This window comes from Acartia tonsa, chromosome 15, assembly GCF_053477335.1.
Source record: "Acartia tonsa isolate MP-2025a chromosome 15, ASM5347733v1, whole genome shotgun sequence".
Lineage (NCBI taxonomy): Eukaryota > Metazoa > Arthropoda > Copepoda > Calanoida > Acartiidae > Acartia > Acartia tonsa.
The window spans coordinates 18,470,007-18,487,269 of NC_137274.1; the positions used below are offsets into that span (position 1 = coordinate 18,470,007).

At 30.7% G+C, this 17,263-nt stretch overlaps 2 protein-coding genes across 2 annotated transcripts in view; both read left to right on the forward strand.

Annotated features, from left to right (window-relative positions):
* LOC145307421 (uncharacterized) overlaps window positions 1-11,979 on the forward strand; it is a 47,999-nt gene extending 36,020 nt beyond the window's left edge. Inside the window, exons 22-25 of the mRNA XM_080149855.1 lie at window positions 9,531-9,629; window positions 10,331-10,429; window positions 10,888-10,942; window positions 11,838-11,979. Of these exons, the coding sequence (XP_080005981.1) occupies window positions 9,531-9,629; window positions 10,331-10,429; window positions 10,888-10,916 (227 nt within the window). The 3' untranslated portion in view covers window positions 10,917-10,942; window positions 11,838-11,979. The remainder of the gene's footprint in view (window positions 1-9,530; window positions 9,630-10,330; window positions 10,430-10,887; window positions 10,943-11,837) is intronic.
* Window positions 6,195-9,374, forward strand: LOC145307513 (uncharacterized). Its single transcript, XM_080149970.1, has 7 exons — window positions 6,195-6,241; window positions 6,919-6,973; window positions 8,105-8,194; window positions 8,515-8,613; window positions 8,767-8,865; window positions 9,013-9,111; window positions 9,271-9,374. The coding sequence occupies exons 1-7, from the start codon at window positions 6,224-6,226 to the stop codon at window positions 9,372-9,374; spliced, it is 564 nt and encodes a 187-aa protein (XP_080006096.1). The 5' UTR covers window positions 6,195-6,223.
* Window positions 11,980-17,263: the final 5,284 nt, after the last annotated feature.

Genomic DNA, 17,263 nt, shown 5'->3' on the forward strand with positions numbered 1-17,263 from the left:
AAATTCAGTATAAAATTTTGCTCTGGATGTTTTTGGGCTTGTTGTTATAGATATTAACATGATTCTTTTTGTAAGATCTCTTATATGATTAAATCTACCAGAATAAATATTGAAAATTGAATTTTGGCACTATCCTTCTAGGGGCTAGTGGGGTAAAACAGCTCCAAAACACTAACATCTAAGGTCTGAACTTATTTTTAGAGATATCAAACTAATTTTTTTGTAAACTTTGTTTTGCATAATTAAGCTAAGTAGTTACTAAAGATTTCATTTTTCCACTTTTCTTCTTGGTACTTGTGTGTTTTAGCACTCCCCAAAACACAAATATTATAAGTTATGAGCCTATCAAGATGATTTTTTTAATTAAAAATTTATTCTTATACTTGAGATACATAGCCACTAAAGATTTTGCCCTGGCTGTTTGGACTTGTTGTTATAGTTATCAAATGATTCTTTTTTTAAATTTTCTTATATGATTGGATCTATCTGTAAAACTTTAAAAATTTTATTTTTGGCACTTTCCTTCTAGGGGCTTGTGGGGTAAAAAGCCAATAAAACACTAAAGTTATAAGCTATGAGATTATTTTAAAAGATATCAAGCTAATATTTCTAATGTAAACATTTTTCACATAATTGAACTAAGTAGCTATTACAGATTTCAATTTGGCACTTTTCTTCTAGAGTCTAGTGGGGTTAAACATCCCCCAAATACAAATATTAGGAGTTCTGAGCTTATTTTCAAAGATATCATGTTGAACTTTAATGAATGATTATTTAGTCCAGTTATTTAACAAAATCAGCCCAATAATTTTTTTTAAAGGCCCAGAACTTAAAGTTTTAGTAGTTTTGGGGGCAGTTTCACCACACTAGCCCCTAGAGAGATTAGTGGTTATGTATCTTAATTATGTGAATAAATTTTGAATTAAAAAAATCATCTTGATATCTTTAAAAATAGGCTCATAACTTATAATTTTAGTGTTTTGGGGGCTGTTATAAACTGCTAGCCCCTAGAAGGAAAGTGCCAAAGTGAAATCTTTAGTGGCTACTTAGCTCAAATATGCACAAAAAATGAGCTTGATATTTCTAAAAATAAGTTCAGACCTTAGATGTTAGTGTTTTGGAGCTGTTTTACCCCACTAGCCCCTAGAAGGATAGTGCCAAAATTCAATTTCAAATATTTTTACTGGTAGATTTAATCATATAAGAGATCTTACAAAGAGAATCATGTAAATAACTATAACAACAAACCCAAAAACATCTAGAGCAAAATTTTATACATAAATTCATTGCCTATAAGTGTATAAACTCCCCCCCCCCCCTGGCCTCCTTCCTTGGCTCTTACTACAATGTCAAACCACACACAAAGCTAAAATTCAATGCACCCAAAATATATAAATATACCTATATAAAATAATTATATAACTCCTAGGTGCTAAGCAATATAATTTTTAAAAGGTTTGTGTAACAAGTGTCAAACTTAAAATTCAAGAAAAAACTGCATTTATTAAACTTGTGTATACTTCAGAGGATAGCTCAAAAAATAATAATAGTACAAAAACGTTATATACCAATATGGAAACTAGAGGTTATAGGCTTTCCAATGGTATGCATAGCATTTTTCTACCACTTCTAGGTGCTGAGCAATGACATGTTTAAAATGTCTGTATATTTCTATGCAGGCTTGCCAATGTGAATTTTAGGTTAAAAATAGCTAAAATCTTTTTCCCGGATTTTCTCCCAAGAAGGAACGCTTTTAATTTCGTTTTTTGCATTTTTCATTAGTCTATATATGTATATATCAGAATCTGTAATAATCTCAGAGAGCCTGTTTCAAAAAACTGCTTTTTCCTTAATATAAAGTAAAATATTTAAAAGTTTAAAAAAAACATTAAATAATGTAAAAAGTAAAAAAAAAATAATTGATAAAATTTTCTTGGAGGAAGAATGATTTCAAATCCCTGTTTTTTTAAGGTTCGTGTGAGTGTGTGTTAAAATTGCGTACATCAGGGTTTTTATATTTTCCAGAATTAACCAATGATCTTTGTACAGAAAATAAACTTTAAGACGTATTATTTACCCTAGTCAAAACTTTTACGCAAATTATTTCTACGCTTTTAAAAAATTGAATTAAATAAAATTAATAGTCAATCAAACTTAAGCAAAATAGTCAAAAAAAAAGTCTTGTAAAGGGCTAAAATAAACCGTTTGTCGTCAATCTCATTTATCATATGTTCAATTGAAACAGAAAATTGCAAAATCTACTTAAGGATTTTTTTTAATTTTTAAATTTGGCATAGATATTCTAAAAGTATGAAATGGCACCTTTCATATAAGCTCATATCATATCAAACCTATATTCGCCCTTTAAAATTAATGGTTGAAAAGTTTAGACAATGCTAGTTTGTATACAAACAAATCAAGTCCCAAACGTGTAAAAAGAGACAAAAATGTTTTTTGGGGCCAGTATAATTTACAGTCCAATGTCTCCTCCCTCCCTGGCTGTCACTCTACAATTGCTTGAGTTCGTTTACCCTGCAATTTGTTGAGCTTTTGCATTTGTGGATGTTGTCATCCTTGTTTGTTTATTAAATATTTTACCTTAGTTAATGCTTATAACATTTTCATTTTTCAGATGCAAATAAAAACTAAAATTTTATTTTTAAAGTTCACGGATTTTTCACTTTTTATTTGATGGATTTTTTTCATTAAATTTAATGTTTAGGTAAAAAACAAAGATGGCAACATCAACATAGGTGAAATTAGACAGACAGACAGACGGACAAATAAATGATAATATCAAATAATTACTTTAAGTCTTTTATTTTAATATTTTGATTTTTAAACCTTTTTTAGTAACAAATTTTATTTGATAAAATTATCAGATTGATCAGATTTTTGGAATCCTGATTTTTAGGATAACAAAGTACAATGCTATAAGCGAAGTCTTAAATCAAGTCCTAAAAATGTAAACGTGTCCTTAAATATATTCAGTATTTAAGCAGTTTTCAACAAATTTACTTTCAATTTTGTTTCGACTTTTAACTAACACTCTAAAAGTGTTAATGTTCGTTTGTCCCATTATTTTATAGCTTCGCTTTTATGGATAAAAAGCTTGCTTAAATGAAAAAATCATTTCTTAAAGCTAGATCTATATAAACAAACTAGCGGCTTCACCCCTGAGAGGCCTCTAGGGGCAATTGAGATTGTAGAATGTAAAATTTTACCCCCCTCCCCTCCCCCCAATTTTAGTTTAATTTTAAAAAACAGCAAAAGTAAAAATATCAAGGATGACAACATCTAAAAATGCGAAGCTCTGAAATCAAGAAGAGAGATGACATTGGGCTGTTTATTACAATTGTCCCCAAAGTTTTTTTATCCGTAGGATTATTAACTTTTGAGACTTTTAATAAATTCTCATTGGTTGGTTCATAAGTTGAGTGTCCAAATGTTTCAACCACTAATTGAAAATGCACAGAAGGGGTAATTTTGTGTATTTTGTACATCAATTTATCGGCCATTGTCTTATCACTTAAGATCCCTACCCTAAAATAGGAGGACAAACGCTTGTAGAGTTTCAGATCTGAATAAATGTAGAAAATTGTAAGTAAGTGCTTAAATCTTTGTAATAAAGTAACAGGATGTTTGACTGTGTGTTTGTATGTTCTAGCTAACCGCTAGCTGATCAGGTTCTCCTTAACAGAGTAGCTTCTCATAGGTCCCGGGAAGGTTTATAACTATTTTGGGAGGGTATTACCACCCTCCCAAGAGAAATCACAAAAAATCAAACAACAAAAAATTTCCACAAAGACTTTAACACAACATAGTCAATTATTTCTTAAATTTGATATTTAAATTAAAAACAAAAATACATTTAAGTCCCACTAGAGGCCTCTAGGGGGCGTAGCCGCTAGTAAAGGATAAACAAAGGACATACTTACTTTTAGGCCCTAAATGATGAACAGGATCATATAAAAAGTTGTTGCCATAAAAGCTAAATATCTGCATATTTTAAATAGACCGCACATACATTCAGGTAATGAGTAGATAGTTGCTATGTTTACCTAACTGTTAAAGGAATCATCATGCAATGTTTAAAATCGATTTAACAACTCTAACATGTTTAAATTAATGAAATTTTAACTGTGGGTTTATATTTCTTTTAGGGGAGGAGTTGTCCCCCACCCCTTTTTATTTTTTTGGGGTATAGCTATTTTTTTTCATGGCGATTTCGATTTGGAGGAACTTTGAGAGGCTACAATTTAAAGGAAAACCATATCAGTTCAGCAAGATCCTTTGGTAGACACACACACATACAGATGGCTCATTATTTATGAAAAAAAACATTTTTCTGCATGAGGTCTCATATTTTGATAAAAACTTCCAGTCTCATTCGTTTGGTCATAAAACTAAGAATGTAACTTTTTATATCCATTTAAAGTCCGATTTTTTGCGCATTTTCTCACTGTGGTGTTTTCACAATGAAAAAAAGGCATTTTTTCGTGATTTTCAAGTTTAAAATTTTTACATTAATTTTCAACTTACATACATGTTTTATATATCAAATTAATCCCCCAGATGAGTACAATATAGAAATTTTCTTAAAAATCACAAAAATTATGAATTACAGGGTGTCACAAGAATAATGTCAAAACATGTTTTTTTAACTTTTGACACTAACACACAAAATATTTTGCCCATTTTTCGCCTTGAGAGTGATTATCATCCATTTTAAATACATATGAAGTAAATTTGGCGTGGGCACTCCATATTTGGACTCCTGAGAAATTTTTGAAACACCCTGTAAAAGTGATTTTTGCGTCTGTAAAGCTAAAAATTGGTCCAAATTGATTAACTTTCTTATATTGTAATACTTATAATTTAGTAACATGATGTCTGTCTGTTTGCACTGACAGATTTCGCTAAGCGCTGAACTGATAAGGTTCTCCTTTACAGAGCTGAGCAACAGTAAAAACTAATTTTAAAATTCCCATAAAAAGTTAATCAGGGGCTTAATTCAAATTTAGGCTCTGCAGTCTGATTCTACTGGTGTCATAGTATATTTTGATATATGTTTTAAAAATAGGTTAAAAACAGTTTAAGATCTCAATAACTACTGAACTGATAAGGTTCTCCTTTACAGGGTAGCTTCACATAGGTCCTGGGAAGGTTTATAACAATTTTGGAGGAGGGTACAACCACCCTCCCAAGAGAAAAAAAACCTAAAAAATTACCTTCCCTCCCAAAAAAATTAAATAAAATTTTTAAACTAAAATAATAATTGGGTTGGGTGGGAGTTTGTCGACTCCCCTGGCCTCCCCCCTAAACTTTTTTACGTTATAAAAAAAAAATGAATTTAAAAAAAGGTTTTAGGATTCAACTTCCCCCATCCTTAAGTGCCTCTAGAGGCCTCTTTGGGCGTAGCCATTATTTATCTATAATACAAAGTTATATATATAAAGTATTAATTTTTTTCTGAAGCTTGAGATCTCAATAACTTGAGGAAAGCTTCACACATGTCCTAGAAATATTTCTAACTATTTTTAAAAATTTACCCCCCCCCCTCCCCTCCAAAAAAATGGGTTATTGAATTAAACTCCCCCTTCCCCAAGTACCCCTAGAGGCCTGTAGGGGCGTAGCCGTTAGTGTTTTTTATATTGAGGAAATTAATTCAGTGAATTACACTTTTTTGTAATTTTGTAAATTACACAAATTTTCATTGGTGGCACTGAACATAGTACAAGCTGGAAAAATACAGGGCTCTAAAGGGATAAGACAATGGCCAATAAGTTGATGTACATCCCCAATGATGATACATAAAATAATCCCTTATGTAGATTACAATGAGTGTATTAAACTAAATCAACCAACTAATCAAAATTCAATAAAAGTCCTTAAAGTTGTTGAGCCTATGAATAAGAAAACGTTATTGTAAAACTTTGGGGACTAGTATAATAAACAGTTCAAAGTCCCCTCCATCCCTGGGAAAAATACTTAATTATCAAGGTCGACAAGATTCTACACACACACACATGCACACACACACAAACATACACACACACATACATACACACACACGCACATACAGATACACACACACAGACACACACACACAGAACACACTACACACATACACACACACACACACATACAGATGCACACACACAGACACACACACAAAATGAACCAAGTGCTTTAGTTACTTATAGACTTTTGATAAGTTAACATGAATAAACTAAGCTTAGTGAGTTAACAAAATTTAGTAGCAAAACTGCTCTGTAACACAGTGTGTGTCTGTATGTCTAATCAGAGAGAGAGGGGACAATGTGCTGTTAATTACACTAGTCCACAAAAGTTTTACAATAACATTTTCTTATTTATTGGCTTAACAATTTTGGGAACTTTTGTAGATTTTGATTGATTAGTCCATTAAGTTGAGTGTCAACACGTTTCAACCATTGTAAATCTACAGACGGAATCGGCCATTGTCTTATCCCTTGCAATCCCTGGTGTGTTTGTTTGTCTAATAAATTTTTAAACTTTCCTAATTGCACTGTTACAGGAATCATCATCCAAAGTTTGAAAATTTATAGGACATTCTAACATGCATAAATTAACTAAAAGTTAACCATGAAGTGACGTACAAATTGACAGATGCACAGACCATAATTTGAGAAAAGCTATGTGTTATAAAGATTACCAACTTTTTTATTTATTTTTCAACTAGATGCTACGCCCTTAGAGGCCTCTAGTGTCGCTTGATGAAGGGTGGGAGGGGTAGATTTTGACAATCGTTGAAACTTTAGATTTTGTTCTAAAAATATAAAAAATAAATTTTTTCTTGGGAGGATTTTGTGATTCATCATTGGGGATGTACATTAATTTATTTACCCTTGTATGATGTTGGTAATATATTTTTAGGTTTGTTTTATGTTGTATGTGGGTTGCAGCTTTTCAAGACCATTTTCTAACCTAGGTAAGTTTTCAAACCGATTAATATCTGGTGGATTAGAACCGGTTCTCAGCCTTACTATCCGCAGAAAGCTGTCTATAATATGATGCGATAAATGACTTTTACAGTATTGCTTCAAAACCAATTAATATCCAGTGGATTAATAACCGGTTCTCAGCCATACTGAAAAATTATGTATAGCATCGTATTATAACCAGTTTTCTACTAATATACAATTTACAATTTTTGTATAATTAAGGCAGTCCGGTCAGATAACAGTAAGCTTTTTTCTTTAATTTAGTCAGATTTGAATTGTCCTATCAATTTCAAACTTGGCATAGTGATTCCTGTATTAGTTAGGTACGATTTGGAAAGAGTAGCAACTTTAAAATCGTTAACAGAATGTACTTATGTTCATTTAAAACATGTCGATTTTTAATTATATTTGACACTAAATTTTCATATCTTATGAATATCTGATTTTTGGAATACTGATTCCTATTACAACAAGGCACAATTTTATAAGCAAAGCATCTCTATAGTGTCTTAAGCAGTATACTGTAATCAAGTAGTTTTGCAACAAATTTACTAACAATTTTGTTTAGACTTATGCATCTATATTCTGCTTATTCAGTTTTGACACTATTCAGTGTTAATGTTGGTTTGTCCTACCTTTACAGAGCTTTGCTTTTATTGATGTTGTCATCCTTGTGTATTTCTTTAAATTACAAATCATTTTATGTGATTAAATTTTTATGTGATATAGTTATTCTATTTATTTGATTTTTGGGAAACTGATTCCCATTACAACAAGGTATAAAGTCAATTAAAAATCATTTTGTTCAGATTTAAAGAGAAGCAATAAATTTTTAAGTGATATAAATATGCTTTTCATTTGGTTTTTAGAAAACTCATTCTTATTACAAAAAGGTACAATGTTATAATCTAGCATCTTTATAATGTCTTAAACAGTGTACTGTAATCAAACAGTTTTGCAACAAATTTACTTATAATTTTGTTTTGACTTATGCATCTATATTCTGCTTATTCAGATTTGTCACTTTTAAGTGATATAATTATCCTATTTATCTGATTTTGGAAAACTGATTCCTATTACCACAAGGTAAATGTCAATTGACAAATATTTCTTTTTAGATTTATTAGAAGCAGTAGAAACAGGATCTACTGGTGAAGTTATCAAGTTATTGGATGCTGGAGCTGATATTGAAGAGAAAAATTATTATGGTAGGCTTTAATCACTGCACACTGGTCTGAAATTGCTTTTTTTTATCAACATTTTGTTTTCAGCCGTTGTTGGTAAGCTTTAATCATTGGATTCATCTAAAGGGATAAGACAATGACCGATAAATTGATGTACAACCCATATAATGAAATACAATTATCACTTTAGTAGATTAAAATTAACGTTTGAAACGTTTGTACACTCAACTTAATGATCCAACCAATCAAACTTTAATAAATTAAAAGAGGATAAATTTGCATATCTATTACTGTATATCTATAATTCTACTCTGAGCTAATATAACTATTATATATATATATAGGTGAGTCAATTCTTATTCATGCAGTAAGGAGTGGAAACTTAGAAACAGTCAGACTACTTCTAAAATATGAAGCTGATGTCAACCATATAGATAATAAAGGTTAGTTGCATAATATTATTATACGATTATACCATTTATATATTGTATATTTAGTATATTCTATCTATCTATCTCTTTACACCTCTCTCTGTATATCTATAACTGTACTCTGAACTAAAGAATATATAATGTAACTAATATGTTTATATCTAGGTGAAACAAGTCTTATGGCTGCAGCACGGTATGGAAAAACAGAAGTAGTCAGAATACTTCTAGAACATGGAGCTGAAGTCAACCATGAAAATAATTATGGTTAGTTACATAATATTATTATACTACAATTATATAATGTATTTTTAGTATATTCTTTCTATCTATCACTTTACACCTCTCTCTATATATCTATAACTGTACTCTGAACTAAAGAATATATAAAGTATCTAATATATTTATATCTAGGAGCTACCAGTCTTATGGTTGCAGCACAGTATGGAAAAACAGAAACAGTCATACTACTTCTACAATATGGAGCTGATGTCAACTATAAAGCTAATGATGGTTAGTTACATAATATTATTATACTATATAGTGTATATTTAGTATATTCTATCTATCTATCTATAGTCTAAATATTTATCTCTGTATACCTCTCTCTGTATATTTTAACTATACTCTGAACTAAAGAATATATAATGTAACTAATATATTTATTTCTAGGATGGACCTGTCTTATAGTTGCAGCACGGTATGGATACACAGATATAATCAGACTACTTCTAAATCATGGAGCTGATGTGAACCATAAAGATATATATGGTTAGTTACTTAATATTATTAAACTATATAGTATATCTTTAGTTTATTCTATCTATCTATCTATATATATATTTATCTATCTCTTTACACTGCTCTCTGTATATCTATAACTATACTCTGAACTAAAGAATATATAATGTAACTAACATATTTATGTCTAGGTCAGACAAGTCTTATGCATGCAGCAGAGAATGGAATCACAGAAGTAATCAGAATACTTCTAGAACATGGAGCTCATGTGAACCATAAAGATAATGATGGTTAGTTACATAATATTATTATATTTTATTTGTATATCTTTAGTTACAGTATGTTCTTTCTATCTATATACATCTATCTATCTATATATCTTTTTATCTATCTATCTATCTATCTATCTATCTATCTATCTATCTATATATCTATCTATCTATCTATCTATCTATCTATCTATCTATCTATCTATCTATCTATCTATCTATCTATCTATCTATCTATCTATCTATCTATCTATCTATCTATCTTTCTATCTATCTATCTATCTATCTATCTATCTATCTATCTATCTATCTATCTATCTATCTATCTATCTATCTATATATCTATCTACATATCTATCTATCTATCTATATATCTATCTATATATCTATCTATCTATCTATCTATAAATATATCTATCTATCTATCTACCTATCTATCTATCTATCTATTTTCTTTTTAACTCTCCATCTCTCACTCTCTCTTTTAAACTACGATATAATATTTTTACCCTCTCAAATCTGGAAACATTTTGATTCTAAATGTCTAATTCAAATATAGTTTATGCCAACTTTATAAACTAATAAAAAGTCATATTGCTGACATATTAACAATATTAATAATATTGTAATCATATTATGACTACTTGACTATTATCATTTAACTTGACAAAATTTTGACAGGGTTAATAAGTGTATTATTAAATAATCAATAAATATGATAGGGAACACAGCTCTGGATGAGGCTCTTCAAGAACATCCTTGGGACACTGAAGAAAGAATGAAAAGAAAGAGAGAAATAGGAGATATACTTAGAGAAAATGGTAAGCCTATAATTATAAGTATAGCTATCCTTTCATTCAAATTTTCATGATTTTTTTCTATTGGTCACTTTTAATGAAATAGATTAAGGGTGGGGGAGGGTTCTTAGGAGCTGGGTTCAGAAAATAATGAATTTATTGAAAAAATAGTCATTAGTTTATTCAATAGGCATGCAGAACAGAGGTAATGAGGGTTTTATCCACCCTTATTGCAAAAATGAGGAACAGGGTGGGGGGGGGGGGAATCTTGGTCATAAAGACTAACAAGTAATAAAGTTTTTGATTGGTCCTTTGATAACCACTAAACTAATTGAGTTGAAAATTCCTGGGATGGTTTTGATGATTTTGTGGGTTTTTTTCTTTCCCCCCCTTAAAAAACACTGCCACCAGATGTTATTATTAACAATTCATTGCAAAAAAATATATTTAAAAAGATTTTAAAAGTTAAAACCTTTTTTTAGGAGCAAAGAAAGGAAGTGAAATTGAGTAAAGTCAGAATAACAACAATATAACAAGGTAAAACATTGATATAAATATAAAGAACAAAAGGGTTAGCTATATTAGTGCCTTCATTCAATGTATAGATGAGATGAATTAAAAAGAAGAAAGTCCATTAATTTTATATACTAACTTACCTGAGCTGGATCTTTAAATCATTTCAATGGTGCGCCAAATCGGGGTGAGCCAACTTTCCACCAATAAGAGCACAGCATTTTACCAAATGCCGTGCTGTGATTGGCTGAAATTCAGCGCACTCCGATTTAACGCACCATTGAAATGATTTAAAGATCCAGATCTGAACATCTTTATATCCATTTTTTACTTATCTGTATATACATCTAGTAATTACCTTTTCAAAAGTGTAGCTTTTCTATAATTTGGCTTGGTATGTCTCTAACAGTTTGTTCTTTTTGTTTATTTAGACAAAAATAAATCTATATATAGTTTTGTTTTGACTTATACATTTATATTCTGCTTATTCAACTCTGACACTCTACAAGTATTTATGTTTGTTTGTCCTACTGTTTTAGGGCTATGCTTTTATACATGTTGTCATACTTGTTATCTTATAATCTGTGAACTATATGAGTAATATATCTCTTATATAATCCTTAATTCTAAACCTACAACTGTTTAAATTTATAAGGCAGATAAGACAGGAGATTTTTCCTTTCTATCTATAATCTATATATATATTTATTTATCTAAACATATCTTTATATATATATTTGCTTAATTGCCTATCTCAAAATATCTAATCCAAAAATCTCAATAAACAGACAAAAAAACTCTTTCTAATTTTTAGCTTCTCTATATCTATCTATGAAGATTTCCAGTCCATCTGTCTATATCGTATATCTGTTATTAATTCCAATATAATTTTGATTAATTAATATAACAATTATTTCAGAACAGAACAGCTTTGGGTCAACAGAATGATTACCTACAATGCTTTAACATCTGTATTTTTAAAAACTGTGCCTTTTTTTTTTTACAAAAATTGATTATTGTATGATTTATGATTTTCAAAATAAGAATGTTTAGATTTTAAAGTTTTTTTACTTATAATTTTAATTTGTTTACTAGTTTAGCTACTTTTAATTTACTTTGTCTGTCAGTTAATAGTCTGAAAGAGTTATTTTAATTTAAGTCATAAAAAGATGCTTTATATGTTCTAAAAGGTTTTATGGATATAATCAATCCTTGACTTTTAATATGATTTGATAGATGTTGGCTATTATATTTAAGTGTTGGTATTCTCATGCTGAATTGTCATTTCTATCTTATTATAACTAGGATGACAATATCCATAAAAGCAAAGCTCCTAAGATTAAGGATATTTCTTATGGATATAAACTTTTCAGAACTTAATTAGCAGAATAATAATTTTTATACCTAAAGAATTGTATTAAATGAGATGAAAAATATAAAATACAGATGTATTACTGTTTAGGGACATTTTTGGGACTTGATCATGGAGATGCTTAGCTTTGAGTATTATACCTTGTTTTTCTATGAATCAATATTCCAAAATCAGATGAATGGTAAAAAGTCATAAACGGACATTCTTGATGATGATCATATCCTTTATAAATCGTACCTAACTGTAACAGGAATCATCCTGCAAAGTTTAAAGTTGATAAGAACTAACCCTTTGGTGTGGCCGGACTCTAATTATAGAAAAGCTTAGCTTTTAAAAAGTACTAGAGTTTTTTTGTATGTCTATTAAGATCTCAACGACTAAACTAATGGATTACTCCATTTTATAGAAACTTAATAAGGGTCCTGGATAATATACCTTAATGATGTTATATTTTAATATTCAAACATTAATATGGTTTTAGGCTTTTTACTGCCACCTTCCTCTTTCATTCAATAGAGATACCCTTTTTGCTTTTAACCTTTACAGATCGGGCCCCTATTCCCACCCTAATAGATCGGGGGAGGGGGGGGTCATATTGACCCCCCCCTCTATCTCGGCTTCTGTTACAGATAAAGACGTAAAATTTTTTTCTGGTGGTTTATGTGTATTTTTAGAGAAAATAGTCAGGCCGCTTTTTAGCGGCCAGCCGCTAAATTTTAAAACAGCTGTAGAGCGGCCAATTTTGCAGCTAGGATGACCAAATTTTTGGACGAACTTTTATTTTTCATAACAAAAAAATTACTTTTTCTGATCATCGCCAAAAAACGGAAAATAACGGAAACCGCCATTTTCGGCAGTTACTGCGGTAAAACGGCGGTTGGCGGCGCCAATTAATATTTTTATCTGTTTATTATTGTTTAAGGATTTACCAAAAAAATTTATAGGTCTCTAGCTGTAATAGAAGCCACGATATTCATGATATATGTCTGTAGTAAAAGCCGGACAAAAATCGGTCATAAAGTCGGTCAGGGTGCGGTAAAACGGTCATAACACCACTTTTCTCATAAGGTCATTGATATTCACCAAAAAAATTTTAGGTTTCTACCTTATATACAAAGTCATAATGTAGAAATTAAGATTTATTTAGAATTTTTTTTTAATTTTGGTGCTACCCAACCGACTTTGACTGGACACCACGACCGACACAGACCAGATATCCTAATAAAATCAACTCTTGCCGACGTGTAATTACTAAACTTAAAAAGTCATGAAGTCACAACTTTCTATCTTACCTACAAAAAAATGACATTGAAAAAATAGAGGGGGGGGGTCAATATGACCCCCCCCCCCCCGATCTGTAAGGGTTAAGTGTTTATATTGATTTGATTATAAGAATCAATGAAGATTCTCAACAAACGTTGTAGTGCATACTTTATTATTGGAATATTGTGGAATTGAAGTGCCTTGTAGAGTGGCTTTGTTCTTTTAACCCTTAACGGTAAGGGGGAGAAGTTGTATGCCCCCCCCCCCTCCGGTTTTTTCTATCTCATTTTCTGTGTGTGAAAGATAAAGAGCAATTTATTTCAAAAAAAATTGTTCTTCTAGCTTCAAAAATAAGAAAATTACTGCCGTTCGAAATTTTTAAGTAAAAAAGGACCTAAAAACAAAGGTTGTTAAATAAAAGGGTGAAGAAAGTGAAAATTGACTTTGACTTACTTAAGGTCGGAAATTCATTATCAAACAGGGGACTTGCACAAAAACTTTTAGCCCTCTAGCTCTAATAGGAATTGAGATAAAAGAGGGGGGGGGGGGCGTTGACCGATTAAGGTGCGGCAAGGGGCCCGACTGTTAAGGGTTAAATAGATTTCAAGTGTGTACTCAACTAATGTTAGTAGTGCATACTTTATCATTGGAATATATCAATTTAAAAGATATGAAAATACTCAATGAATGTACTCCTTATAATAAAGTAACAGGATGTCTGACTGTCTGATTGTCTTTGTGTACCGAAGGATCTCGCTAACCAATAAACCAATCTGGCTCTCCTAAAAGGGTAGCTTCTCATAGGTCTCTGGAAGGTTTATAACTATTTTGGGAGAGGGTACCACCACCCTCCGAAGAGAAATCGCTGTAGAAAATTTTTTTTTAACTAAAATTAAAAAGTCAGGGGGGGGGGGGCAACTCTCCCCCCCAAAACAAAATTTTTTTTTTGATCATCTCTTGGGGCAAAGTCCCTAGAGGCTAGGGGCAAAGCCGCTAGTGTTTAATATAGGCATATTATTTTTTTATTAAAAGCCAAGCTTTTCTATAATTAGGGTTAGTCAGTATGTAAGTCTGTGCAAAAAGGATAGCTCTCATCTTTAGTTCAGGCATGTTAGAGTTGCCCTTATTCTATCAAACTTGGCATGATGATTCCTTTAACAGTTAAGAACAATATAAAAAGTGTACCAATTATATAATTACTAGCCTACAGCTCACGTTGTTCACTGGTCTGTAATGTTCTTGAGAATATTAAATATCCGTACTGGAAAGGTAGAAGGCTGATGCAAATATTAAGGTATAAAATCCGATGTATTAAGAATTCAGGGTTAAGACAGAAGGCTTATTTTATGTTTGCTGACCAATGCATGTATACTCTAAGAATAATATTGTCTGTCGGTCTATCGGTAATGCTCTTAAATAATTTTCCCAGCTTTAATCAAAGATATTTTTTGTGTAAAGATTCAAATACCACTAAGTATCATTACTCAGTATGTCTGTCTTTTGTGCACCCTTTTTGCTTTCATTTGCTTTGCCTTTTATTTTTTTAATTCAAGAGCTTCTATAGTTATGGATTTTGTCATCCTTTCTGTTAAATGTTAGTAGCGAAGTCAATTTAAAAAGTTTTACTTTCTGTCTTAAGTGCTCTGAAATAAATAAAATTACTGTAGGAGAAATGTTTATTTTCCCTTCTGCTATTTAATATAGAAGGTTTATTTTTTTGGAAAGCAATGCACATATGTACGCCTATAGCTAAAATATTTGTTTTGGATTACATTTTTTATCAAGATTATAATGGAACATTTGCAAAATTCATTTTCCGCTGTTATTTAGTAGCGAATCTCATTTAAAATTCAAAATAGGATTAGGGGAAAATGTTATTTTCTCATTTACTAATCAATAGCTGAAAAATTGTGTAAATATTCCCAACATAGCTTGCCAGTATGGACCTCATTTATTGGTAAGTTTGAAAAGGGATTGTATAATATTAATGATCTATTTCTTGTTAAAAGCAAAACTTTTCTACAGTGGGGGTTGGTCTGTCCATCCGAATATCCCTAACAGATAGTTCTGATTGTTAATTTAGCCATACTAGAATTGTCCTATTGAATTCAAACTCGACAATAAAATTTTTGAAACTATTATGTCCTCTCCCCTAATTCTCTCTCGTTCTCTCTCTTTCTTTCTCTCTTTCTATCCCTCCGTTCTCTCTCTCTCTCTCTCTCTCTCTCTCTCTCTATCCCCTAATTCTCTCTCGTTCTCTCTCTTTCTTTCTCTCTCTCTTTCTCTCTCTCTCTCTCTCTCTCTCTCTCTCTCTCTCTCTCTCTCTCCCTCTATCCCCCTGTTCTATCTCTATATATATCCCCCCGTTCTCTCTCTCTCTCTTTTCTCTATCCCCTCGTTCTCTCTCTCTCTCTATTCAGTAACTTTTTGTTTTATCTATATATAATGTAACAATACATGATATAACGTTTTGCCTCATTTTTTTAACATTCTTTAAAGAATATAACCTAATATTTTTCATTTCAAATTTTCGTCCTGAAAGGGTTAAAATGTTTAGTTTAATATCAGACCACATTACGGGAGTGTCGCACGAATCAATTTATATTAACACTAAGTTTTCTTAGATTTACTATATTATAAATTTTAATTTTCTGTGTTATGAATAGAAATCAAATACTTCAATGTTATTCAAATAGCAACATGAATTAAAAAAACTGAATTAATGATGCTAAAAGTAGAATAATGGGTCTTATCGTTCTGGTCAGTAAGAATTTAATAGGGATTATTGGAGCACTATGAGTTTTTAACATTCTTTACTTGGAGAATTTGAGCTCGATTATAGACGTTTATTTCCTATATAGATCTGTCACGGATCTTGATGCAATACAACAGGCCGTTTTGTACATGTTAAAAATTAGAAGATTTCATTAAATAAAAGTAATCGCAAATATACTTAGTAAATAATTTTTGTCATAAAAATATCTTTAGGTGGATTTAAAAAAAAAAACTTTTTGGGTCACTGCCTCACTAAAATAAGTGAGGCTCACTAGATTTTTTTTTGTGAAAAATCCTCCAAAATCGCATTAAAATCTACAAAAATTAAACAAAATCTTATGTTAATAACCCTTTTGTGATTTTATTTCATTTTTGTAGATTTTGAATGCGATTTTTAAGAATTTTTGACAAAAAAAATTTAGCGAGCCTTACAAATTATCAACAAAATTTATAATTTTGTTTCAACTTTGATACATTTATATTCTGCTTATTAAGTTCTGACACTCTACAAGTTCATTTATTGTACTGTTTCAGAGCTTCACCTTTATGGTGGTTGTTAAACCTATAAATTTGTTGGAAATATCAAGCCATGACTATGTATAACTCACATTTATTGATATACCTGATTTTTAAAACCGAAGCTTTTCTATAATTAGGGTCAGCCCGTCCGTCCGTCAGTCAAAGAGAGATAGTTTTTTTTTTGTTCATTTAGTCATGTTAGAATTGTCCTATTGATTTCAAACTTTGCATGGTGATTCCTTTAGTAGTTAGGTTTGATTAACCCTTACAGATCGAGGGGGAGGGGTCATATTGACCGCCCCTCTATTTTTTCAATGTCATTTTTTTAGTAGGTAAGATAGAGAGTTGTGACTTCATGACTTTTTAAGTTTAGTAATTATACGTCGGCAAGAGTTGATTTTATTAGGATATCTGGT